The sequence below is a fragment of the Orbicella faveolata genome, unplaced genomic scaffold, assembly GCF_042242905.1.
Source record: "Orbicella faveolata isolate gen_17 unplaced genomic scaffold, um_ofav_v1 contig_35, whole genome shotgun sequence".
NCBI lineage: Eukaryota > Metazoa > Cnidaria > Anthozoa > Scleractinia > Merulinidae > Orbicella > Orbicella faveolata.
This window is the reverse complement of record NW_028301564.1, coordinates 533,195-556,471: the sequence shown is the minus strand read 5'-3', so window position 1 is coordinate 556,471 and position 23,277 is coordinate 533,195. Positions and strand designations below refer to the sequence as shown.

Below are 23,277 nucleotides of genomic sequence, written 5' to 3'. Positions count from 1 at the left end.
CAGATCTTTGCGAGGTGTGAACGTGCCGAGTAACCAAGCCTGTCAGATTGGATTTCCTGTAAAGTTGTGGGATTTTGCAAGGTTCTCTCTGAACGTGCTTGAATAATTGTATCGCTCTACGTTTTCAAAAGATTTAACGAATTAAGCCGAGAATAACAGTGAAGATCACTCTGCTGGGAATGGGTTGTTGTTTTAGCGGTGAGGACGAGACAGAAGGCCCAGTAAGTCAGTGTTCAATTGCTCTTTCGTTTGGATGTCATGTGACTGTCATTGATAATTTGCACGTATAAACCTTTACTCGTTAATTACTAGCAATTTTTTAATTTTATTTTGCATCCTTATTACCGCCGAGGAAGTTTATTTAATACTATTTGAACTGAATTTATTTAGACTTATCAGCTCTCGATGCAACTATAAATTGTTTCGTCTAAGCATGTGAGAGTCTTCACGATAGTGTAAGCTTATTTCATCTTCGAATAATGGAAAGGGAAAAACCCATGCCTTCAAATTCCTTAAAAATAAATTTAAGAAGCGTACCGTTGTCCGATCAATCACGTTATACGATTGACCTGCTGATCTCCTGTGTTACAGTCAAGTTTACACAAAATACAAGCTTCAGTAATATCGATAGTCATCATATGTACTGTATGTACAGTATTAGCAAGTTGTACATTAAAAAGACAAGGAATTGAGGGATTTTCATTAGCAATAGCTTGATCATGATCTGATGTTGTGTAGTGGTGTGGGTTGACTTATGCCTGGGAAGTCAGTCTACAAAAGAGATGTAAAGTGCCTCTTCAGTTCTCTCTGCTAGCCTGGTGGCTCACCTTGGGCAAGTGACAGAATCACCTATAGCCCCCCTGCCTAGCGTCACAGGTCAAGTCTGGTCTCAAGGTGAACTATAGTGCAGTGTACATCTGCAAATTACTACCCAGTGTACTAAGTACTACTGATCAAGCATTTTACATATAAAGCAGTCAGAGAAAATGTCACTGTCAATAGAGAAGGGATTTGCATATCAAGTAAATTTATTTTTGTAACTTTGTTATGTTCCACAGAGACAAGCAAGTGAGAGAGACCCTTTGCTAGGAGGATCATCAACACCAATCGTTAATGGGCCAAGATCCCTGTAAGTGGATAACTCCATACAGTGTCTGGAATTGTAGATTGAACTTTGTGCTTTTAATTATCACATTTCACACCAATCTTTATGTGCGTGTCTCCCTTTAGGCATGGTAAATCAAGATTTGACTGGATTTAGACTAAAACGTCAAACTTATCCAGTATTCAATGTTGTTGTCAATCTGCTATCTAAAGGTTTTTTACTTGCAGCTCACATTCCAGAACGTTGTTGGGTTCTCCATAAGCACTGGCGACCAACAAAAACCACTGCCTGCCAGTATTCCTGGGCATACCAAATCTTGTCACTACCTCTTTATCATTTTTCCAGTTCTTCCTACCAAACGTGGCACAGATGCAGTATACTGTCATGTCTTTTTCACACTCGTAAATAGATGTACTTCTTGTTTTTGTTTTGTAGTGATGAGTCACACAATCATAGCTCAGGACCAATCTCCAGAACAGATGAACAGTCTTTATTGAGCAGAATACTTCATCAGACTGCACAGTATGTCATTTTGGTTATCTATCTCTCATTATATAAGAGCAACTTGCCTGACAAGAATAAGTGATTGAAGTATATACTGTACATATATATATGAATACCTGCATAGAAATATAAATATCAGACTCCTTATTTTAAGGCAAACTGTTCTGTTAAGGATCTCTATCCCTTCACTCCTGAGTTATTGATCTGTGTACGTGTACATGCACATATTCATAAAGTTATTTACATTGTTACATGTATACTGTAAGTGTGAGGCTAAACTAGAGAATACATGTACATGGCCACTTTTAATCATCCACAAAACGAGCCGGCTCTTTTGCTCCTTTGTCATCCACTGCCAAGCTAAACAAGCCAAACAAGCCACTAAATATATAGACTTAGGTCTTAATGCACATATGGATTATTCCTCATTCTTTCATCCATTGCTGAGCCAAATGAGCCAAATGAGCCACTAAATATATAGACCTAAGACTTAACACATATATAGATTATTCCTCATTCTTTTAACCATATTGCCAAGCCAAACGAGCCAAACGAGCCACTAAATATATAGAACTAGGACTTAACGCATCTATAGATTATTCCTAGTTCTTTCATCCATTGCCGAGCCAAACGAGCCACTAAATATATAAACCTAGGACTTCCATCCTTTGCCGTGCCAAACAAGGCACTAAATATACACACCTTCAAGAGTGGCCCTGTATTGTGTAGTTGCTCCAAGTGTGATACTGATTGTTTTCATCCTTGGACCAATAATCCATAGCTAAGATTCCTATGCAAGGTTAAGTAAACATTATTATAACAAAGATAGCAGAACTGTGGATAAAGCAAGCCACCCAGCTTTAATTTTAGCCATTCAGGTCCAGGATGTATGTTGAAAATACATGTATTTGGTTTTTGTGACACTTTTAATTAGTGATATTTGAGCAGCATTTGTTGTTGCAATGTCACAGTCATAAAGATCTGTCCAGTGCACCATTATAGTTGCAAAAATTTGCGTACATTATTTAAAAAGAACTCGTACAGCTGTGTTTAAAAATACACTGGTTGAGTTTAGATTTTGAGTAAGATTAGATTTTGATTGACAGAGTTTAGTTGAGTAAATACAATGTACTTGTTCCTCTTACAGCAATGTCATAGATGTCTCTTCAACCGAACCTCACAGCATAGAAAGAACAGAATACATGGAGCGATCAAGACAATATATGTAAGTCTTCAGATATTTTAGTGTTCACCATCAGAACAGATTTTAGGCCTTCTTTGTGGTTTCTCTCATGTGCTACATGTATATCCATCTAACAAAAAGCTGACATGCAACTCAAGGTATATTACACTAGAAAAACTTGGAAACATCACAGTACTGTTTGTCTACGAGGATTTGCCCAAAGTGGCTTTACATGCAGTTTTGAGATGAAAGCCTGGAACCTAGGAAGTGAGCCTTAAGCAGGAAATCTGAAGTCATTTAAAACGACAACAAACGGACAAACAGGCAATGTCATGTGTGAAGAATGTTACAAGTTGGGCAAACATGCTGTTGAAGTTTCATCTCTGCATAGATGTCAGTGTTTTTGGTTATCAGTTACAATGATGGTTTTGTCATTCACAGTCTGAAAGCAAATTGAATGACTTCTCTTAAAACTTAAAAAGACTTCCCTTAAGACAACTGCTAGCTTTACACTGTCTGTGGTAATTGAAATCAATTTTGTACTTATCATAAGTACAAAATTGATGTACTCATGAGACAACCATTATACATACATCGAGTATTAAAAAGGCTTTATTATCTCTGCCTGTTTTATTTTCAAGGTCAAAATTGTCAGCTGTTAATGGTTCAACCCTCCAGAACACGTCTGACCTCCCAAATGGAGTCAAAGTTCCTCAAACAGTATTAGCCAGTGAACCAATACCACAAGGAGACATCATGTTTGTAAGTATTTGATGACTGATGGTAACAAGAGATTAAAGATGATTTCCAGTCCATACTGCACACTCGAGAGTGTGTATACATTTTTTGTTTTGTTTCATGTAAGACATCACAGAATGTAAACATTTTGCAACTACTTACATGAAGTAAATTCAAAGTTTCATGACAACCCCCATTATGGATGCGAAGCTTTATGCTTCGGTCTTTCTCATATCACTTGATGAGACAACTTCTCAGCTGTGAAAATCAATGAAGCTGTTGGAAAAAGAATTTGAAAGGCCTCAAAGATAAGGTATGTGGTTCATAACGAATAACATCAATTTGCATTCCATCAAGTGAGACTTACAATGTTTATAAACATTAGCCAAGGGTGCTGAGGCTGCGCAGTATGGACTGGAAATCATCTTTAAGAACAAACAGACCATTGTCTCAATGAACCATGAACTTCTCTTAACTAATCCGTAATAAATCAGTGAATTAGGAAGGAGAATTTTCATTTTGAATTTTTATTATTTTTGCTCAATTTCAGGCAATCCAGGCTGCTAAAGGAGCAGACGCTTCATTATCTGGCTTTCATGTCGAACACAGGGATGAGCTAGTGGTACAGTTTGAATCATCGTAGGAATTCTCATGCAACCAAGAATGAAGTATTTATTGAAATTCAAAACTACAGTACATTATCACCTGGCCAGTAATCATTAGTAATTTGCAGAGCATCCTCTGTCAGTAGATGAGAGGTAATAGATAAACACAAGCAGTGAAGGGGAAAACAAAGGGCATTGTGGTATAGCTCTCCCCACTCCTGTTTGTAATTCCCAAGGCTCCTATTGTTGTCCCACCCCCTGCCAACCCAACCTCCCCAGGAGCATGGTAGTACTTAATCTTAGATTTTTGTTTAAAATGACTTATCAATGATAAGTAGTGGAATAAATTGTTATGAGGAGCATATGAAATAATTTTTCCAATGAGTAGATTAGGTGATGAACCGTTTATACATTGGATTACACCAGTCCCTGAAAAATTTGTGGCAGACATACTAGATGGTGCTGACATGTACGCATTAGGTCTGGAGTGAGGTCTTCTTTTCCTTACATTTCCCTCCTTCCCCTTCCCCGCCGCCACCACCACCACCACCACCACAACAACAAAAAAGTATTTTATATGCCTATTGAAGCAACATGGCTTCGCTAACAAGGCCACTGTGGATTATATTGCAAACAATAACATTTGGGTGTTGATTTGTCCTGATTCATGCATGCGAATTTGTAAGCATTCGTGTACATCTTGGGTAATTTAATTACGTGGGTTGTGGCGTGTGTTTTTTAATTAAGGATACAAAAGAAAAGAGAAAAAAATAAGGAATCGTTGATAATCTTTCAAAGTGAAATAGTAACTATGTGTGGCGATAGGCGAGCATTTAAGTGAAGTAAACTCACGAAATTGTACTTTAAATCTGTTCACCTTGAAAAGGACACTCCTTGTCTCAACGGAAGTTGGTGTCACGAGCCAAACAAATCTGGAAATTGGAAATCACTGTCATCTTGTTGTAATCTTTAAAGTCGCCAACGGTTTCGAACAAAACCAAACAAGCTTAAGACATCGTAGTTAAATCAGTTTTTCAGACTGTAGAATATATAGAATTTATTTGTACTGCTTTTCAGAGATTATTTTTAATAAAATGACAAGTTAAATTCGGTGGCTGTTGTTGTTGTTGTTGTTGTTGTTTTTGAGTGGTTGTTTTGAAATCGCAAAGGTTGGGTGCTTTTAAATTCTTGTCCAACTTGTATTTTCTCCGTACTTTGGCAAGCGAACTCGACAAGAATAACGTGAATTCTCTACTCAGGGATGCCGTCTGGAATGACCTCGTAATTCTTACAACCAGCTAAATTGTCCAGCAACCACTAAGGCTGCTGTCCACACTACGCCGAGGGAATTTGAAAACGGAGCTTAATTTCTCCGGTTCGGCCTTCCGTCCACACTAATCCGTCTTAAAAGCTGAGCTCGTCGAAAACTTTCTTCAAACCGGAGTAATTTGGAAACGCCGGCTTTTCGTTTTCGTGTGGACGGAAAACGTTGTGAAAACAGAGCTCTAGGCAATTTCGCCTAGAAGGTATTTAGTATATCGACCATCAAGCTATGAATAATTTTCCTGTAAAGAGAAGATTTTTGCGAAGCAAACATGTTCAGAAGCGGAATTCTGAAGACTAATTTCAGAATGCTGTCTCCTTTAGAGATTTTTTTCCGTCTAGCAGCTGAGAACATCCTTTTCCGCCGCTTAGCTGTCTAAATCCTGCCAGATGTGACAGCAAGTCTACGGAATAATTCACAAAGGTTTCCCATCAAAGAGAAAGACAGTTCGCAATTTAATTTTGACTATTTAATTTTTCCTTTTTTTTCGAAGAGGAGGTGGGGGGGGGGTGGTTTTGTTTTTTGTTTCTCCTTTTCAGTTTTTGTTTGTTGTCCTTTTTTGTCTTTTTCTGTTTTGTTTGCTTTTAAATGATATTTTTCAGGGATGTCCTCCATGTTGTGAACACATTGACATTCTTTGGCGAGTCGCAAAAAGTGGATGATGTTTACCACATGATCGCCAAAATAATGTGGTTATGATAATCACTTGTTTTCTTTTTAGTTCGCAATTCACATGCACGCTCTGTGAATTGAACCAAGGTGACGCGGAGCACGAAAACGTTTAGAATACCATCAACTAAACGGGAAATCCGAGCAGGAAATAATTTCAACAAAGAAAGGAAAGGCGTCCATGTGTCGGAATGTATTTAAAGTGTGAAGAAACTTAGAATTTTAAAATGGCTAATATGGGTCTTGTGACCCACAGATGTGATAAATGGTTTGTTTTCTGCCTGCACGCAAACTGTTTTCGCTAGTTCTCATCTGAACCTCTTCATGAGTTGACAGGCTAAAAATCAAACGGCATTTTGAAGAAGAAAGGACACCCTGAGCCAGTAACGGTACGGATAAAACTAGAGATGGAAACCTCGCCGCCGAAACATGCCCAGAAGGCACACAAGCGTTCAACAACAAACGATTCCTTCTCGCCAAGAACGCCAAGCCCGACTCCTCAACAAGATGGGCTTCCAAGGCCACATGACTCGTCGCCTCAAAAAAGTCCAAGCTCGGCCAAACGGCTGAAGACTTTCTTTCAGGAATTACAACGCGAATCCCGCCATGCCCTCACGAACAAGAAAGCCAAGATAGTGCAGTTATGGGAAGGGCGAAGATGGCGTCGTATGAGCCTCGAAGAAGTTGAACCGCTCGCTGAAATGGAAGAAAAGGAATTGTCGAGCTATGGAGCGACTGAGCTTATGGAGTACAACGATGAGAAAACCAACGATGCTCGTCACAGAGGTGGACAAACTCATGACTTTGTAGAAAATCGCTGTTGATTGATCTGGTATATTAAAGCTACAATTTGTAATCTTGAGCCAAAAAGCTTGCCGAGCTATTTATTTGTTATTTTGTTGTAATGGCGGATTACAGTAGTTGTGTCATCTGCCCGAATATCGGAATACGATCACTTACAAAATAGGAAGCGTCAGACGGTGTAGAAAGTCATATATACAGACCATTTCATGAATATTTCTGTCAAGAGGACGTTCAGAGTTTTCTTGACTGTTGTAAGACTGTGAAAAGAGTTCATATCATAATGGAGTTTACCAAGTCCAATGAAATACACTTATTTATCGTGGCAGGGGGAGTGGGTAAGAATGAGTAAATCCGTAATGTCCAGCCAGTGTTTCAGCCTGTGTTAAAACGGAAAGCGTCTGTTTTATGTAAGCATAAAAGACCTTTTGCCACACGGCAGGCACCTTTCATCCCATGCGCGTAAAACTAGAGGCGTCTAGCTGATTTTCAGCTTGTTTTTCGACTTTGTCTCGCTCGACCCAATCATCCGCCTCGGACCTGCCCCGTCCATGCCCCGACAGTTTTTTTTTTTTTTCGAGAAGTGTTATTGAAAGAAAATGCTCACAGCTTCTTCACTCAGGAAATAAATAAACGCATTCGTTTCTTTGGTACCGTGCTGTGCATGTACGCCAACTCTGCTTTGGTTGCATTTTTTGTTAATCGGACATTACACTGATTTTTTCGAAGAAAATACGAGCTTGAAATTTGTGAAAACCGGCGTTAAAAAATGAGCAAGGACATCGATGGCTTGAGAAAATTTACGAGAATAACCATGAACTAGAGGCATACCCCTCGCGGTCGCTCATGTAACAAATGTTGCGATTTTAAAACTTCATCATCTTGTGTAGCCTGTTCCAGGCTCTCGGTTAGTGGGACAATCGAAAACGCGGGCGAGCGACGAGCGGGGTCTGTGAGAGAAAAGGAGGGCTGTGCTACATCTTGTGGTCCAGCTAAACCACGCTCGACAATTCCGCAAAAAGAGCATTTGAGTTTGCTTTGTCCATTCATTGGCATATTTATCATTCGCACAGGTTTTGGCGTGATTGTACGCGTATATCTTAGTACAGGGTTAATTTACAAATGAAATCACTATGAAGTCGGAACCTACGGTAAGGCCTCAAAGAAAAAGTGATGAGATGCCACCTAAAACTGAACACACACCACCAACAGTCCTTTACTTTGCTCTGACGAACGAGCTAACGCGCTAGGAACTAAGCAGCATTATTATTAAAATGTGGGAAATAGGAAATTAACTGAAAGGTGATTTGAGGTGTTGGAAAATAATGCAGGAAATTCTTTGAAAACGTTAATTTAGCCCTAGAAAGGAAATAGGGGTCTGGGGACTACACGAGGCAAAGAAAAATTCTTTTCACTTCCGTATCCGATAGAATTCGAACCCATGATGCCCGGATTAAATAATAATTGCTAAACTGGGTTATTGACCAAGCGTGAGGTCAATAAAAACGATATTTGCGGAACAATATCCATTGCGTTTTGTCTCTGAATGTCAACCACATAGCATATAATAATAATCAATGAGCCACAACTAAGAATAAGACAGTTTATTTACATTTGTTTATCACACAAGAGTTGCTTGGCTTGTCTCTCGGTTGTTACTTCACAATCAGAAATATCCAATAGATTACCAGCGTTAACAAGATGGCATTGGCCTGTTGAAAGAAAAGTCAACGTACTTGTATCAGAAAGAATCACGGGCCTACCGTATATTAACTATGGCAAGTAAATGTAATGTAGAGGGGGAGGGGGAAGAGGGGAGGAGGGGAGGAGGGGGACGACGGGGGGGGAGGGGAGGAGGGGGAGGGGGGTATTTGGCTCATTACAGGAATTTGCTTCAGAATATCCCTCCCCAGAACCCGACAAATGTCCAGTCAAATCTTATCAAATACCTTACCTTGGCCTAGCCTTATTTTTAGTGTCGTAGAGTTAGTACCTGTATTTTGCATCGATAAGGCTACAAAACATAGCTACCCGAAAACTCGAGGCGAGCAGTGGAAAAGAAGAGTTAACTTTAGCAATAGTAACTACAACTCTATCTTGTTGCTTACCTAAGGAAGTTTTCCTTTGCTGTTGTCAATTTAAGGCGCAAGAGAAATGTAGCCAGGACTTCTGCAACCTGAAGCCAAGAGGAACAACTTCGTTTAGTTTTGAATATAGTCCACGAACTCAAGGATACCGACAAGGGGGGTCATTAGGAGGTCTTCCGGGGGAGGTACTGTATGGTTACTTACTTTGTCCGGGGCGTCCTCGTGAACACAGTGCCCACATCGCGGTAACACTTCCATCTGAAATTTGCCTTAAGTTGAACAAGTTTTAATACGTGTTAATCAATGAAACAAAAACAGTTAACAGAAGAATTAGGAGTATTCTCCTTGGGTTCGATTTATAACTGGGTCAGAAAAACTTGCCTTGCATTTGGCCAATCACCAGGTCTTTATCCAAACGATCAACTCCTGTAAGGAAAGAACTGTTCTTAGAATTATAACTGGTTTATTTAGGATAAAGACGCCCAGTAAAACGAGGACACTTAGATATTCAACATTCACTGCACACACGATGCTTTTTAGGTCCCGTAAACACTACGCCTGAGAAATTTGAAAACGTTTTCACTCTTAAGACGCATTTAATGTTTTCCGTCCACAATACGCCGAAGAATTTTGAAAACGCAACTGTCACCGGTCATTTGAATTTGTGTTTGAGGAACACTCGGTCACGGAACTTCCCATGATTACCATGACGCCATCGTTTACGAATAGCTTCGTTTTCAAAATGTTTTCCGTCCACACGAAAACGCAAAGCCGGTGTTTTCAAATTTCTCCGGTTTGAAGGGGGTTTTCAAAAAGCTCCGTTTTCGTGACGGATTAATGTGGGCGGTAGGCCTATCCGTAGAAATAGAACAATTTATAGTGGTTGATCACAACGGGCGAAAACAACGCATTAAAACAAGAGCACGTACAATGTACATTGTAACACGACTTTGTTCAGCCAAGTTGTTAATGAGCTCAGTAAAGTATCCAAACAAACAAACAAACAACCCTGATGCTTGCGTTACATTTACCTGCAATAATAAGAAGTTTCGCCGCGGGGCAAGACAGGAACAGGCTGGACAAATCTTTAAACCACCCTAGAAAAAAATGAAAATTCTTGTAACTTCATGATCGCAACTCGACTGATGTTTTTATGAAAAATGAACTCAACAAAATTTATGACATTAAGTTCACCTTCCCAAAACTGATCTGTCTTAGATAAATCAATTCTCCATGTAAATCTTTCCTGGACTCCCTAAAAGACAAAATCGACGCAGTCCTTCTAAAGATAGTTTTTAGTGAACAGAAAATTAATTAAAGATAAAAAGCAGCTATCAGAATCTTGTACAAATATCTAAGAGCGGTAGCCCTAAAATGCTCCGAGCGGCTTTTGTACAATCACATCTAACCTAACAAAATAACCCTGAATTCTACTTCTTGTACTTTGTTCGTACCAAAGTTTATAAAATCATCAAATAAGATCATTCTGGATGTGTTGGCAAAGCTTGATTCAGGCCTCTGTTTAGAAAATCGCGTCACTGGATTTTTAGCGGATTTAGCATCAAAAGTATCACTGCCGATACCTGTTGCTGTGCATCAGTCTCATCATGTAATACTGCTGTACTTGTGTTTGCTATTGTAGTTGTATCTTCTGATTCTTCACTTATTGTCTCACAGGAGTGCGATGGAGCAGGAGAAGTGGAACAATTTCTGTCTGTTTCACTGTCATGCTTGTTGCTACATCTGAGAGTAAAAATATTATAAGGTTCAATTTTTGCGGTAGCTTGTTCTCCAGCCAGAGACAAAAGCCACTGAGGACATTTGCAATCAACTAAGCTCAACAAATGCAATTTGTCATTAGCAGACAAGTGGTAGCTAACGCTGTGAATTCTGTACTCAAATGGTCAATACTGGCGAACTCTTAGTTGAGGAAAACCTAACAAGATGCTATGGGGTGAACTGCAATCAACACTGGTATCCCATCGAGGTAGGGTGGGGATACTAGCTACAATACTCCAACCTGGTGGCTTGGTATTGTGGGAAACAGGATAAATGCCACTGGTGTGGCTCCTGGACTGGACCGAGCACAAGAAATACCTTAACTTATGATCGTGATAATAATAACAACTTGTGCTGCCATACTTGTAAGCATCTTCCTTTAAATACAAGTTCACAAGACCTTCACGCAAGTGCTGCTCATGTAAGCCACAAGCAAGAAAGACAACGGTCTAAAGTTTACCTGACTAACTGTCCAACCATGGATATTCTTGCTGACTCTACATTATGTACTTGGCCGCTTCGGACACTGAAGTCAATAAAGGCAGATTTCAAGTGGTAAATAACTGATGGGAAGTTTCAAAACTCTGATGGAGTAGGTGACTACTGTCTGTGAAAGCAAAGTCACCATAGAGCACAAATGGCATCAAAACTCATGCAGACTGCCTGTAACAGACATAAAATTACTTGAAACCTGCATGCTATAGCATTGTAAGAAACAATTTATGAGGATTATCGCACAAGACATTCATTTATTTAGTCCAAATAATATTCTATTTGTTCCCTAGCTAGAGCAAAGGGCAATACTGTATTTGTCTGTATCAAGATGTCACTACTTACCACCATTCAATACCCTGCTCCAGTGATTGAAATGAAGATGGTCTACCCCTGAGAAATGACTGCATAGAAGACAAGGCTTCCATTGCTGTACCTGGCATGGGTTAAAATACACCGAAGAATGTTGCTTTTTATGTTACAGAACTCCAGTTTTTACTGTTTTATTTCATCAAGAAGGTTTGTATTAGTAACTTTACTTGTAACGTTATGTTCCTTACCTTCAACTACATCAATAACTGCCAGTCCAGCCAGAGAGGGTAACAGTTTCTGCACTGCTACATGAACTGCGATGGCCCCACCCATGCTGACAAAAGCAGATTAACACAATGAGAAAAAAATACCGTGGGGGCCAAGTAAATGAGCTATTTCTTAGCCTTCTATTGATTCCATAAACAGCAACAGTTTACATGATTTTATTTTCATGCACAAAAGTACACTTCAAATTATCAATTACCTGTGTCCCATGATTACTATAGAAGGTGGGAAATCTCCATACATCTCTTTTACAATGTCCCCAACATCTCTAATAGCAATAAAAAGCAAGATACTAACATTACATCATATGTTCTCCACTTTATTTGTACACAATGTACACAATATATCTTTGTTCTGATATCGATTGAGATACGACAGACCATTGAGGTCATTAACTTCTAGCAAGAGGAATTTTATTGATTATGCTTTGTACTGAATAAACCTTTTATTTGTGAGCCACACAAGACTCACTTTGATAACGTATCCACTGATAAATCTGAGTCATTCTCTGTAGTTGTATCACCTATAGTGTAAAAAAAAATTATGAGGAGAAAGTACTGTACATAACAGATGACATAAAATTAAATTGATCAGAGCAATCCAACCCTGGTCCATACTGCTTTTGGCATCTGACTGAACATGTACATGTATGTATGTACATGTAAAATTTTGCACATGGCATTTTTACATTTAGCATCTCCATCTGAGATTCTCATAGCGTACAGGCTCTATTCACAAGAAGATTTGCGACAAGGAAATGCAGCAACACTGCTAGTTTGGAGGGAAAATGTCTTCAAGAACCAAACACTCCAAAGAGGAATCTCAGTAGTGTACAAAGAACAAGATCAAGATGAAAAATCTCTCTCAACACACTCTGGTTTTATCCCTTCCCTTATCCCCAACAGCACAATCTGAAGTTGAAGCAATCACACTGATGCCACACCAACAGACTGTTTAGTTGTTCCTTGATCTATGAACATTAGCCACTTACACGTCACAACCATTCAAATTCAGAGAACAGTTCTACCACCAGACACTGAGTGGAGTCTTAACCATGGATTCAAGTAGTAATTAATATCTCTCTTTCTGATAATTGGAAACAAGACAGACTAGGTGGGTTTTATATTTGGTAAAGACAAAAAGTTATTCTTGAAAACTAAGTGTTAATACACTCACCATGCCCTCTAAGATCTATTGCTAGAACTTGACAGTGGCATATGCCTGTGACTGATTTCTGAAGTAAAAGAAAAGGTGCATCACTAGCTGCAATAAAAATGACCTCTGGATAACATTTGCACAGTACATGTACAAGTAGGTAAAAGACATAACTATACATGTAGGACATTTACCCCCATTTACATAAAGTACAACTTTTTTGAGAGCCTCTGGGGGTGATGCTGGAGTGTCAAAAGAAAATAATCAGAGATGCTATCTAAATCTTTGGGAAAAAGTGCACTTCGCCCATTCTTATCACCTTGTCAATCAACAGCTCAGCTCTTTCAGCTATTTCAAATTAAATTTGAGCTAGAGTAAATTGCTTGCTTAATTTGCTACAAGTATCATTTTGCAAACAAGAGAATGTTTCTGTGGTGCAAGTACTGAGAATGTTTCTGTACAGTATATTTAGGGTTATATCTTATAAATCAATTTGGAACATCATGTATGTATAGGAAGTTATTACATGCAAGTATCAAACAAGAATCAGCCTTTGAATAAAACTAACCACAAACTAAATAAGTTTTAACAATATTGCATATATATATGGGCTGTTGACCAAGCATGAGGTCAAGATGGCTGGATATTGGCCAAGTTCTTTTTTTGTGTTTCTATGGACCAAGATGGAGTCGAGGTCCATAAACACACAAAAAAAAGAATGAGGCCAATATCCACCTATTTTGACCAAACAGGCTTGGTCAATAAACAATTTATTGATAAGTTAATAAAGATGGTGAATTTTAAGCTTGGTAATGAAATGTGAAGGTGAATTAATCAACATGACACGAGTGTGGGACAAAGAAGAATTCTGAGTCCCTGACAGGAATCGAACCCATGACCTCCTGAACACCGGGCGGGCACTCTATCCACTGAGCTATGAGAACTCATGGTCGTTTAACTGAGTTCATATATGACAGGTGACAGGTGTTGATTAATTCAACTTCACATTTCATTACCGAGCTTAAAATTCACCATCTTTATTAACTTATCACTACTCACGATGACTTCGATAGCGTTGATCCTAGCAGTATGCAAGACACCTGTCATATATGAACTCAGTTAAATGACCTTGCTCTCCATGAGTTCTCGTAGCTCAGTGGATAGAGCGCCCGCCCGGTGTTCGGGAGGTCATGGGTTCAATTCCCGTTGGGGACTCAGAATTTTTCCTTGTCCCACGCTCGTGTATGTTGATTAATTCACCTTCACACAACAATTTATTATATGGAAAAAGAACAATATTTTTTGCGCGACACAGAGCGTAATCCTGAGCCAAGATGTCGCTATTTTAGCCAATCACAGTGCTGGATTCAGTTCATCTTGCCTGCTCACAGAGCTAGCCATACAATAAAGTGATTTATAACTTACTGTAAAGACAGACCAAGTCAAAGCAGAATGTCCCCCACCATGAAGTAACAATAACAAAGGTCCAGTACTTCCAGCCTGATAAACTCGAAATCTCTGATCATGCAGGTAGAGACAAGTCAAGAAAACATATTAACCTCACAAGAAAATATACAAAACGTATCTTGAAATATTTTCCACTTCCCACTTCAAGGCAGCCATTAGTCAGCATTAGGTCTCAGAACCTTAGCTACAGATACCTAGCTAGGATAGTTCGTATTTGAGGTTGGAGCGTAACCATCAGATCACAATGCCATCTGAGCTAACATGTGTTAGTCGAGATCATTAATGAATTGCGTTCTTGGGCACAGTCTTCCCCAGTTTCCCCGTCAAAGGTTTTTTTGTCCTATACACGCACATCGCTGACGAAAGGATACATTTTTTCCATTTACATAAACATCTTTCGTACTGTCGAAGTATTCTTGCCATGAAAGTGGAGTGTAATCTCTTTTCCGTCGCATTCCTCCAGCAGCTCTGTTTGCGAAAAAAAAAAACACATTTGATTGAACACTCTAAGACACAATTAATCTAGCCTCTTTCTATTCTTACCCATGAGGTTTCCCTGGTCGTCTCGGTGCTGGAGGTAATCCACCATATTTATTTTTCAGAGCTTCTTTTTGAAGTCCTGACATCTTGAATTTTTTTCTTCAGTAGTAAATCGCGGGCTCGCACCGGATATGCGTGAAAGTTTCTGCGCAGAGTGGTCACGCAATATTTATACTTCGATTTTTTAGTGACAATTTCCTCAATAAAAGCTGAAGCATCCTTTATAAATTACTAAACGGTTATTACCCAATTGTAATTAAACACACTTTCAATGGAAACGAAGTGACAACGGAATATCTTCCCTCAGAAATATACCCGCCAAAATTCTGTCTACAGCCGTGACATGCTGTAACGACTACCGCTTAAAAGGTCACGTAACGCCTTTCTGCCGGCCTTTCACCAGCACTGGTGATGTCTACGTGCAACAACTTCGCTTTAATCTTCACTTTATTTCTGGTAAACTTTTCTTTCACCGCCTTGACAGAGACAGCAGCTACAAAACGTCATATTTTGTTCGTACTAGTCGATGATTTGGGATGGAGCGACGTAGGGTTTCACGGATCCAAAATACGCACACCCAATGTTGACAAACTTGCGAATGAAGGAGTTATCCTGGACAATTATTATGTACAACCTTATTGTACACCAACACGGGGCTCTCTGATGACAGGGCGTTATCCAATACATACTGGTGAGTGCAGATCGATTATGAGCTACGTAAGCAAGAAAATACAAGACAATAGCAGCCTCTTTGGGAGCTCTGAAAGATGTCCCTAGCTAGTTTAATATTTAATGCAATAGTTCATGAGTGAATGTACCCTCAGAATCAGGTAGGACCTCAGGTAATTCGAGCCACTCGGTTTGCAACCAAATTCTAGAGCTCTACATAGTTCAGTTTGCAGTTTTGTGCCTTGGATGGGACTTATGGTGTGTCCCCCTTCCTTCCGAATCGAAAACAGTGTGGAGGTACCCCTACTATTTACAGGTTATTATGTTCTGTCTGTTCATTTAGACTATCTCACTATTACTTTATCATACTAACATTAGTTCAAAAATAGCCATGGTTAATCCCATCATTTTATACATATTTTCAGTGTCTTTTAATTTTGTTTGTACCCACAGGGGAGGGGAGATTCCCATATGAAAAGGTTGGGATGTTCATCATCTCGCTTAGGGGTTTAATTAAAGGAGTATGGTCTCACTTATGGTGCTCATGACGAAACGCCATTATTTTTAGCTGTCAGGGTATCTTTGAGGGTGCACTCAACGAAATATCAATAGCCCCAACCTTTTCATATGCAAGTCCCCCTGGGTTTACACCTCAGTAGCAGGGGGGTGGGGTAGGGTGGGCAATGATGTGACTCTCAATTTTGGAACATAATTTTCTGTTCCTTAAACAGGTCTTCAACACAGGGCGATTCTTTGTTTAACTCCCTTTGGCCTGCCTCTAGACTTTTCCATTTTACCAGAGAAGCTAAAAGAAGTTGGTAAGTAAAACAGAAATATTTTGACCATCGCTATTTGATGCATTATGTTGTTTGGATATCTAACTTATATCTGATCTTCACTGGCATATATTTTTAAGATTCTATTTCTTGGTTATCTTGAAGTTAGCTCCTTATTTTTAGTTTCAATCGAGAAGACATATTTTCAAGTCTTTGGAAATGTCGTCACCCAGGGGGTTTGGGGGGGGGGGGGGTGGTACTCCCAGAAAAATGTGGTCAAACAAGGTCTTTCTTGTTTGTCATATTACTTTTAAAAATATGTATTCCTCTTCCCTGGGGTTCACATGAAATTCTTGTTAGATTTGTTGCTGAAATTATTTATGAAGGTTTGGGGGAGAGGGCAGGAGGGGAGGGGGTGATTATAACTTATTCTGATGGTGTTCCTTGCCATAATTACTTTATCTCAATCAATCCTGTGCCATTAGGCTACAGAACTCATCTTGTTGGAAAGTGGCACTTAGGACACTACACATCTGCTAGTTGCCCAACACACAGGGGCTTTGACTCCTTCTTTGGATTCTACAACTATGGACATGATCACTATGACCACACCCACTCTGGCTTCTTAGACCTGTTCAGAGGAGATGAGGTGGCAAGAGGGTACAGTGGACAATACTCAACCTATCTTTATGCAAAGGTGATTTAGATAAAAGAACTTGTGAAGGTGGTCGGTGTAGTGGTTGCTGTTTTGTTTGCAGTTCTTTTGTTTTTCCTTTATATGTTGCCAGACTGAGTTGATCAGGGAAAGAAAATTAGCGCATCAGGTGCTTTGGTTTCGTTAACTCTAATTTTCTCGTTCTGTTTAGGAAGCTCAGAAAATTGTTTTAGAACATAACTCCACCAGGCCACTGTTTTTGTACATGGCGTTTGAGAATGTTCACGACCCAATACAAGCACCGCAAGAATACTTAAACAAATACCGCTTCATAAAAGACGAAGATCGGAGAGGCTATGCCGCAATGATGCACTTGGTAGACGAAGCTATTGGAAACATAACTACTGCGTTTAAAGAGAAAGGGTAATGATAGGATTGCGCGTACTGTGCGCTACAATTAGAAAAAAGTGGAAAAGTAGCAGAGGGCTTTACGATTTCGAATCTAAGTAATATCAAACACGAGAGACAGAGTTTTATCGGCATATCCAAACACCGAGAAGAGGTGTTTGGATAGCCGATGAAACACTGTCTCGAGTGTTTGATATATCTTCTTAATCGAAACAAAATTTAAAACTAAGGGGTAAACGGAGAAGTAAAATCGTTAAAATCTATGCGAATCAAGACCGGGTATCCAAACCTCCTTCACGGTTGTGATTTTCTTTGTTTATTACATTTTTGAGAAGTTAATATCTCAATTTTTTAGTCACGCGCTTTGATTTAGTGGGAAACTCGGCCTAAGGCCTAAGCTTGTTTTGAAAGTTATAAGACAATGCATTTTGGAAGAACGGTGCGACGCGCAATTTTTGTCTCTGTCTCTTTCACGATCTTTGGTCCACCAAAACGGTTTATATTTTTTCATGCAATCGAACTAAAATGCCATCCACTTATTTAGGTATTTGATAATTTGTACTCCTCTGTTTATTTTCGAGGCTATGGAATGATACCCTTGTGATATTTAGCTCGGACAATGGTGGAGATCCTTTCTACCGAGGCTTCAACTACCCTCTGCGTGGATACAAGAGAACACTATGGGAGGGTGGGGTGAGGGCGAACGGTTTTGTTCATGGTCAGATGCTCAAACGAAAAGGAGTGATATCACGTGATTTAATTCACGTGACTGACTGGTACCCAACTCTTCTCAACTTAGCAGGTATTTGTAAGTACTTTAAACTGATTTTCCTGGACGACGTTTTAACTAATACATCACAATTGCATTTCTGAATAACTGTTGTTTAAGCATCCGGAATGCCGATATCATTTTAAAACAATTGGACCTTGAATCAGCGTGTGGAATATTAAGAGGCCCTGCGCCTAAGAAACGACCGATGATTTCCGGCTAAAAAATAAAATCGGCCGATTTTTATCTCCTAAGTAGAGGTTACCGAATACTATTTAACAATGAATTTCTTTTGTTTCAATTTCGTTTTAAACCAAATATATCGAGCCGCAAACTTTTTCCGTCTGATAGCAGCAAAATCAGGCCGAAAATAAGGCCCCGCTAAAAACTGTTCGGAAATTACTATCGCAACGCAAAATAATGAGAAAACTACACAGTGTTGAAGAAAAAGGCCTTTTAATGCAATATCATTTGATAAACATAAAAAAACTGCCGAAGCGATTAAAAAATAAAGTTTCTAATATTGCATACTAAATTGGATGGAGCGTTGGAGCTGATTTTAAAATAATTATTTCTCAAAAGTTCAACGCTTTTGAAAGCAGTCACAGTGATGAATCAGACATTGGAGGGATACACATCACGTTTCTGGAAAAACATTTTTCGGCCAAAGTATATTGACCTTATACAAAGCGTTCAAAGTTACCGTGTTTACCGTTATCCTGCTACTTCGGCGAAACACTTCTCTTTTGCCAATACGGCCGTGGATAGCGTGGTAAACGTCACTTTAAACCTTGCTAGGCATTCCAAGACCATCCTGAGTAGAAGGACGTAGAATTAAAAGAGAAAGGAAGATGAAAAATACGCAGAAAAAGAAAATAACTCGAAATTACCATCTGCTAACGAAAGTTGAATCTGGAAAATGTCGTCGCGTGACAGCGGCCATTGACGTCATTTGTCACGTCAAGTCGTAAGAGCGTGGGAAAACGAGTCTGCAATGTCCTTCGGGCGGTCAGCGGCTAGGGATCTAGTCGTGACCCCATAACCACGCTGCGGCCAAAACGGTGTGGCGGTTGGGGAAGTTTTTCTTTTCGAGTGACCATCATTTGTGAAAAATAACATCACATTGCTCCACTAAACGTTTTCTGGCCGGGAAAAATTGTTTTCCTATTTATGCATTCGTTTGGATTCCGCCGCTGTGTAGACAAATGACATCAATGGCCGCTGTCACGCGACGACATTTTCCAGATTCAACTTTCGTTAGCAGATGGTAATTTCGAGTTATTTTCTTTTTCTGCGTATTTTTCATCTTCCTTTCTCTTTTAATTCTACGTCCTTCTACTTAGGATGGTCTTGGAATGCCTAGCAAGGTTTAAAGTGGCGTTTAACACGCTATTCACGGCCGTATTGGCAAAAGAGAAGTGTTTCGCCGAAGTAGCAGAATAACGGTAAACGCGGTAACTTTGAACGCTTTGTACAAGGTCAATATACTTTGGCCGAAAAATGTTTTTTCAGAAACGTGATGTATATCCCTCCAATGTCTGATTCATCACTGTGACTGCTTTCAAAAGCGTTGAACTTTTGAGAAATAATTATTTTAAAACCAGCTCCAACGTTCCATCTAATTTAGTATGCAATATTTGAAACTTTATTTTTTAATCGCTTCGGCAGTTTTTTTATGTTTATCGAATGATATTGCATTAAAAGGCCTTTCTCTTCAACACTGTGTAGTTTTCTCATTATTTTGCGTTGCCATAGTAATTTCTGAACAGTTTTTAGCGGGGCCTTATTTTCGGCCTGATTTTGCTGCTATTCAGACGGAAAAAGTTTGCAGCTCGATATTTTTGGTTTAAAGCGAAACTGAAACAAAAGAAATTCATTTTTAAATAGTATTCGGTAACCTCTACTTGGGAGATAAAAATCGGCCGATTTTATTTAATAGCCGGAAATCATCGGTCGTTTCTTAGGCGCAGGGCCTCTTAACAATGGAAAAATGAACATAACTGGTTTGATCTCTGGATATTTTTCACGAAGTATGGTTGAGTTTATTTTTGCAGGTACGTTCATGTCAAGTCGTTTTCGTAGGTGGTACAACAGACTCACATCCCATTCCAGTTGACGGCTTTGATGTATGGGACACCATTTCCAATGGAGCCCCTTCACCCAGAACAGAGATTCTTCTTAATATCGATTTCCCTGAAAAAAGGCCTGGCCTTCTACTAACGTATGACACATGGTACTCTGGGGCGGCAATTCGTGTTGGTGACATGAAGCTGTTAATGAACGTTCCCAACGCGACTTGGTACCAGGTTCCTGAGGAAGGCGGGGTTCCTCCAGACATGGACGAGATTTGGGTTAGTAACAGACCTGTTTCTTCCTGGATTTTTCAGAGTTGTAGCACAATTTTGAATGATATTTTGGAGCGATTTGCTTTATCTGGATGGCTTGTTTTTCAGGGGGGAGGAGCAGAAAACTACATAGTAAATAACGTAGTTGGTTCAGACCTGTGCACTGTATAATATAATCTGTCCTTTGACAAAACCACAACAAAGTAACGCATCTTGTTTCATCTTAAATACACCTGATGCGATCCTGCGATCGTTTCCTCAGCGTTTCTTCAATGGCCTGCGTGATGGTACAAATCGCTCCAAATATCGCTTTAAAATCACACCAAAACTGAAGAAAAACAAGTTCGTTTTATATTATCACGACCATAGGGCAGAAGGGATTCCTGTACTTTCGGCTCAGCCCTGCTTCAGACTGTTTGGCTATCAGTATTGCCGGGGAATTTTGAGTTTCTTGACTTGTAACTTAGAAACATTGTTTGAAACTATTTTTAAACACAATTTCTTTATAACAGCGTCTACAAATATCTGACTCATTCTCTCTTAGGATCAAAAGACAAACATCGTAGAACTAGCTCTCTTCAACGTCACCGCTGATCCAACTGAACGGCGCGACATAAGCCATAAGTATCCTGATATTGTGCGACGCCTGAAGGAACGCATACATGAATATCAGAAGACCGCTGTCCCACCAGGAATCGTCCCAGAAGATGTTATGGCGTTGATTGTAGCCATGAAAAACAAAGCTTGGTTACCATGGAGAGATACTTGCAATGCGAAATGATGGACGCGCGCCCTTTTTTCAGTGATAACAGCGGCCAATAACGTGCATTGTTAGATTTATTATGACTCAGTAACCCGAACTGGAACATACCCGAGCCGCAAAGAGAAATGGGAAAAGCTTCCCGGCTTACCCTGGTCTCCCATTGGTCTAGGTGATTACGTTCATTAGCATTTTCAGATGTTTCCTCCACGAAAAAAAGAAAACACCAAACAACACAGGCCTAAGGGGTAATAAATAACGGAATTGATGCTTGCGTTAGCCATCAAGTAGAGTACCCATAGACCACCAGATACTCGGGAATACGTTTTTGTGGCTGTGTGCGTGGTGAATACCAAGACCGAGGCAGTAACCGCGCAGGGTGTTGGAACTGGGAGATCGAGAGAGCCTGGGCTTGAGCCTGGTACAGTATGGAACACCAGCAGTTTAATGGGTGTTACTGGTTATAAAGCCCTAACTTATGTAATATCAAATTCAACAGGACGAGAATACCGAAGAACTCTTCTGAAAGAAACTGAATGAATAAATGAGTCTTTATTCAGGGCAAAAGTCAGACTGAGCAGAAGTGAGACCGAACAATCGAAATCATGAATAAAAGTAAGATAGCGTAGCATAACTGGTATTTATTAAAAACGTGATCATTGGATAATACGTACAATTCAAGAGTTTTCATTGGCTTAGCCGTCATGGTATATTTGTTAATCATACTATGCACTACAAATATGGTAAGTGCATCCCTGAATTTTTTGGGGCGTTTTTATGTTTATTTCAGTTTAGTTTTCTATATTTTGGGGGCGTTTTTAATTGAAAAAACAAAAAACAAAAAACAAAAAAACCACTCGCGTTTTTGGATATGAGATGGTTATAACTAACTCGGCTCTACGCGCCTCGAGAGCTATTTATCATCACATATCCAACTACCCCGTTATTACGAGCAACGACCACCTTTTGGAGAGTGTAAAGTGAAGCCCAGGAGGCGACTGGCTCATAGCTGCCGGGGCTTATCCCAGTTTCTGTAGCATGAAGCGGCTAGGAGGATTTCTACTCCCCCTGGACGGGATGCTAGTCCATCGCAGGTCACTCCCCCGCAATTTGTTAGGTTTCCCCGAATTGAGTGGAGAGAGGCACTGTGAGAGTTGAGTATCTTGCCCAAGAACACAACACCGTGTCCCCGGCCAGGGCTCGAACCCGGACCGCTCGATCCGGGGACGAGCGCACTAACCATGAGGCCACCGGACCACTGGAGTTTTCTTTATAAAATTACCCCGTTAATACGACCGATTAAATTGACTGGTGAAGAAGCTCAATGAAGACAGACATAATCGGACAAATAACAGCTCTAACAGACATTTCACAAGAAGCCATATCCTGCTGAGGAACTGAAAGACGTCACTGTTTTTTCGCATTACATGTACTCGGTTTTGTTTTACAATGGATTGCTCTTTTAATTTCCTATTTCCCACATTTTAACCCTTTGAATACAAAACTTTCGCCAAATCATACCGTTTTTAACCGTTTAGTCGGGTTTTTTAGCTGCCGCGACGCTAAATTATTTATTTATTCATTTATTTATTTTGCACATCTTAAAACACAATTTTATCTCGTTTACATATAGATATAAATTTTTAGATATCTTTTAACCTTTTTACAATTGTAAATTTAGTTAGCATCGGGCAGTCGAAGATCCACCCGGTGGATATACTGCCCGAAATGCCATTATTATTATTATTATTATTATTATTATTATTATTATTATTATTATTATTATTAAATAAGCCTAAGTTTTGCTAAGAAAGCTTTTTCTTACTAAAAAGAGAGATTTTTCGAGGAT

At 39.6% G+C, this 23,277-nt stretch overlaps 4 protein-coding genes across 6 annotated transcripts; 3 read left to right on the top strand and 1 right to left on the bottom strand.

Moving 5' to 3' along the window:
- Positions 1-27: 27 nt before the first annotated feature.
- LOC110056638 (ragulator complex protein LAMTOR1-like) lies at positions 28-5,245 on the top strand. Its single transcript, XM_089274417.1, has 6 exons — positions 28-221; positions 1,059-1,129; positions 1,541-1,627; positions 2,757-2,834; positions 3,434-3,554; positions 4,081-5,245. The coding sequence occupies exons 1-6, from the start codon at positions 180-182 to the stop codon at positions 4,171-4,173; spliced, it is 492 nt and encodes a 163-aa protein (XP_089130543.1). The 5' UTR covers positions 28-179; the 3' UTR covers positions 4,174-5,245.
- A 716-nt stretch (positions 5,246-5,961) lies between these two features.
- LOC110056831 (uncharacterized) lies at positions 5,962-7,257 on the top strand. The gene has a single exon (XM_020763381.2). It carries the CDS (start codon positions 6,536-6,538, stop codon positions 6,950-6,952), a length of 417 nt encoding a protein of 138 aa, XP_020619040.1. The 5' UTR covers positions 5,962-6,535; the 3' UTR covers positions 6,953-7,257.
- Positions 7,258-8,518: 1,261 nt separating this feature from the next.
- LOC110056846 (protein phosphatase methylesterase 1-like) lies at positions 8,519-15,187 on the bottom strand. 2 transcript variants are annotated; one of them, XM_089274410.1, is made up of 16 exons: positions 15,050-15,187; positions 14,878-14,974; positions 14,465-14,557; positions 13,061-13,118; positions 12,356-12,407; positions 12,084-12,152; positions 11,848-11,933; positions 11,633-11,723; positions 11,256-11,321; positions 10,600-10,753; positions 10,211-10,271; positions 10,048-10,113; positions 9,398-9,442; positions 9,221-9,285; positions 9,038-9,105; positions 8,519-8,641 (listed from the first exon to the last, which is right to left on the bottom strand). In XM_089274410.1, the coding sequence occupies exons 1-16, from the start codon at positions 15,130-15,132 to the stop codon at positions 8,623-8,625; spliced, it is 1,173 nt and encodes a 390-aa protein (XP_089130536.1). In that variant the 5' UTR covers positions 15,133-15,187; the 3' UTR covers positions 8,519-8,622. The 2 variants fall into 2 exon arrangements, with proteins under 2 accessions (XP_089130536.1, XP_089130535.1); XM_089274409.1 differs by having other exon boundaries at positions 10,600-10,759; positions 15,050-15,185.
- Positions 15,188-15,267: 80 nt separating this feature from the next.
- On the top strand, positions 15,268-22,095 carry LOC110056845 (arylsulfatase B-like). 2 transcript variants are annotated; one of them, XM_020763398.2, is made up of 7 exons: positions 15,403-15,737; positions 16,447-16,533; positions 16,977-17,188; positions 17,358-17,569; positions 18,136-18,356; positions 20,406-20,674; positions 21,213-22,095. In XM_020763398.2, the coding sequence occupies exons 1-7, from the start codon at positions 15,458-15,460 to the stop codon at positions 21,447-21,449; spliced, it is 1,518 nt and encodes a 505-aa protein (XP_020619057.2). In that variant the 5' UTR covers positions 15,403-15,457; the 3' UTR covers positions 21,450-22,095. The 2 variants fall into 2 exon arrangements, with proteins under 2 accessions (XP_020619058.2, XP_020619057.2); XM_020763399.2 differs by lacking the exon at positions 16,447-16,533 and having other exon boundaries at positions 15,268-15,737.
- The last annotated feature ends 1,182 nt before the right edge of the window (positions 22,096-23,277 follow it).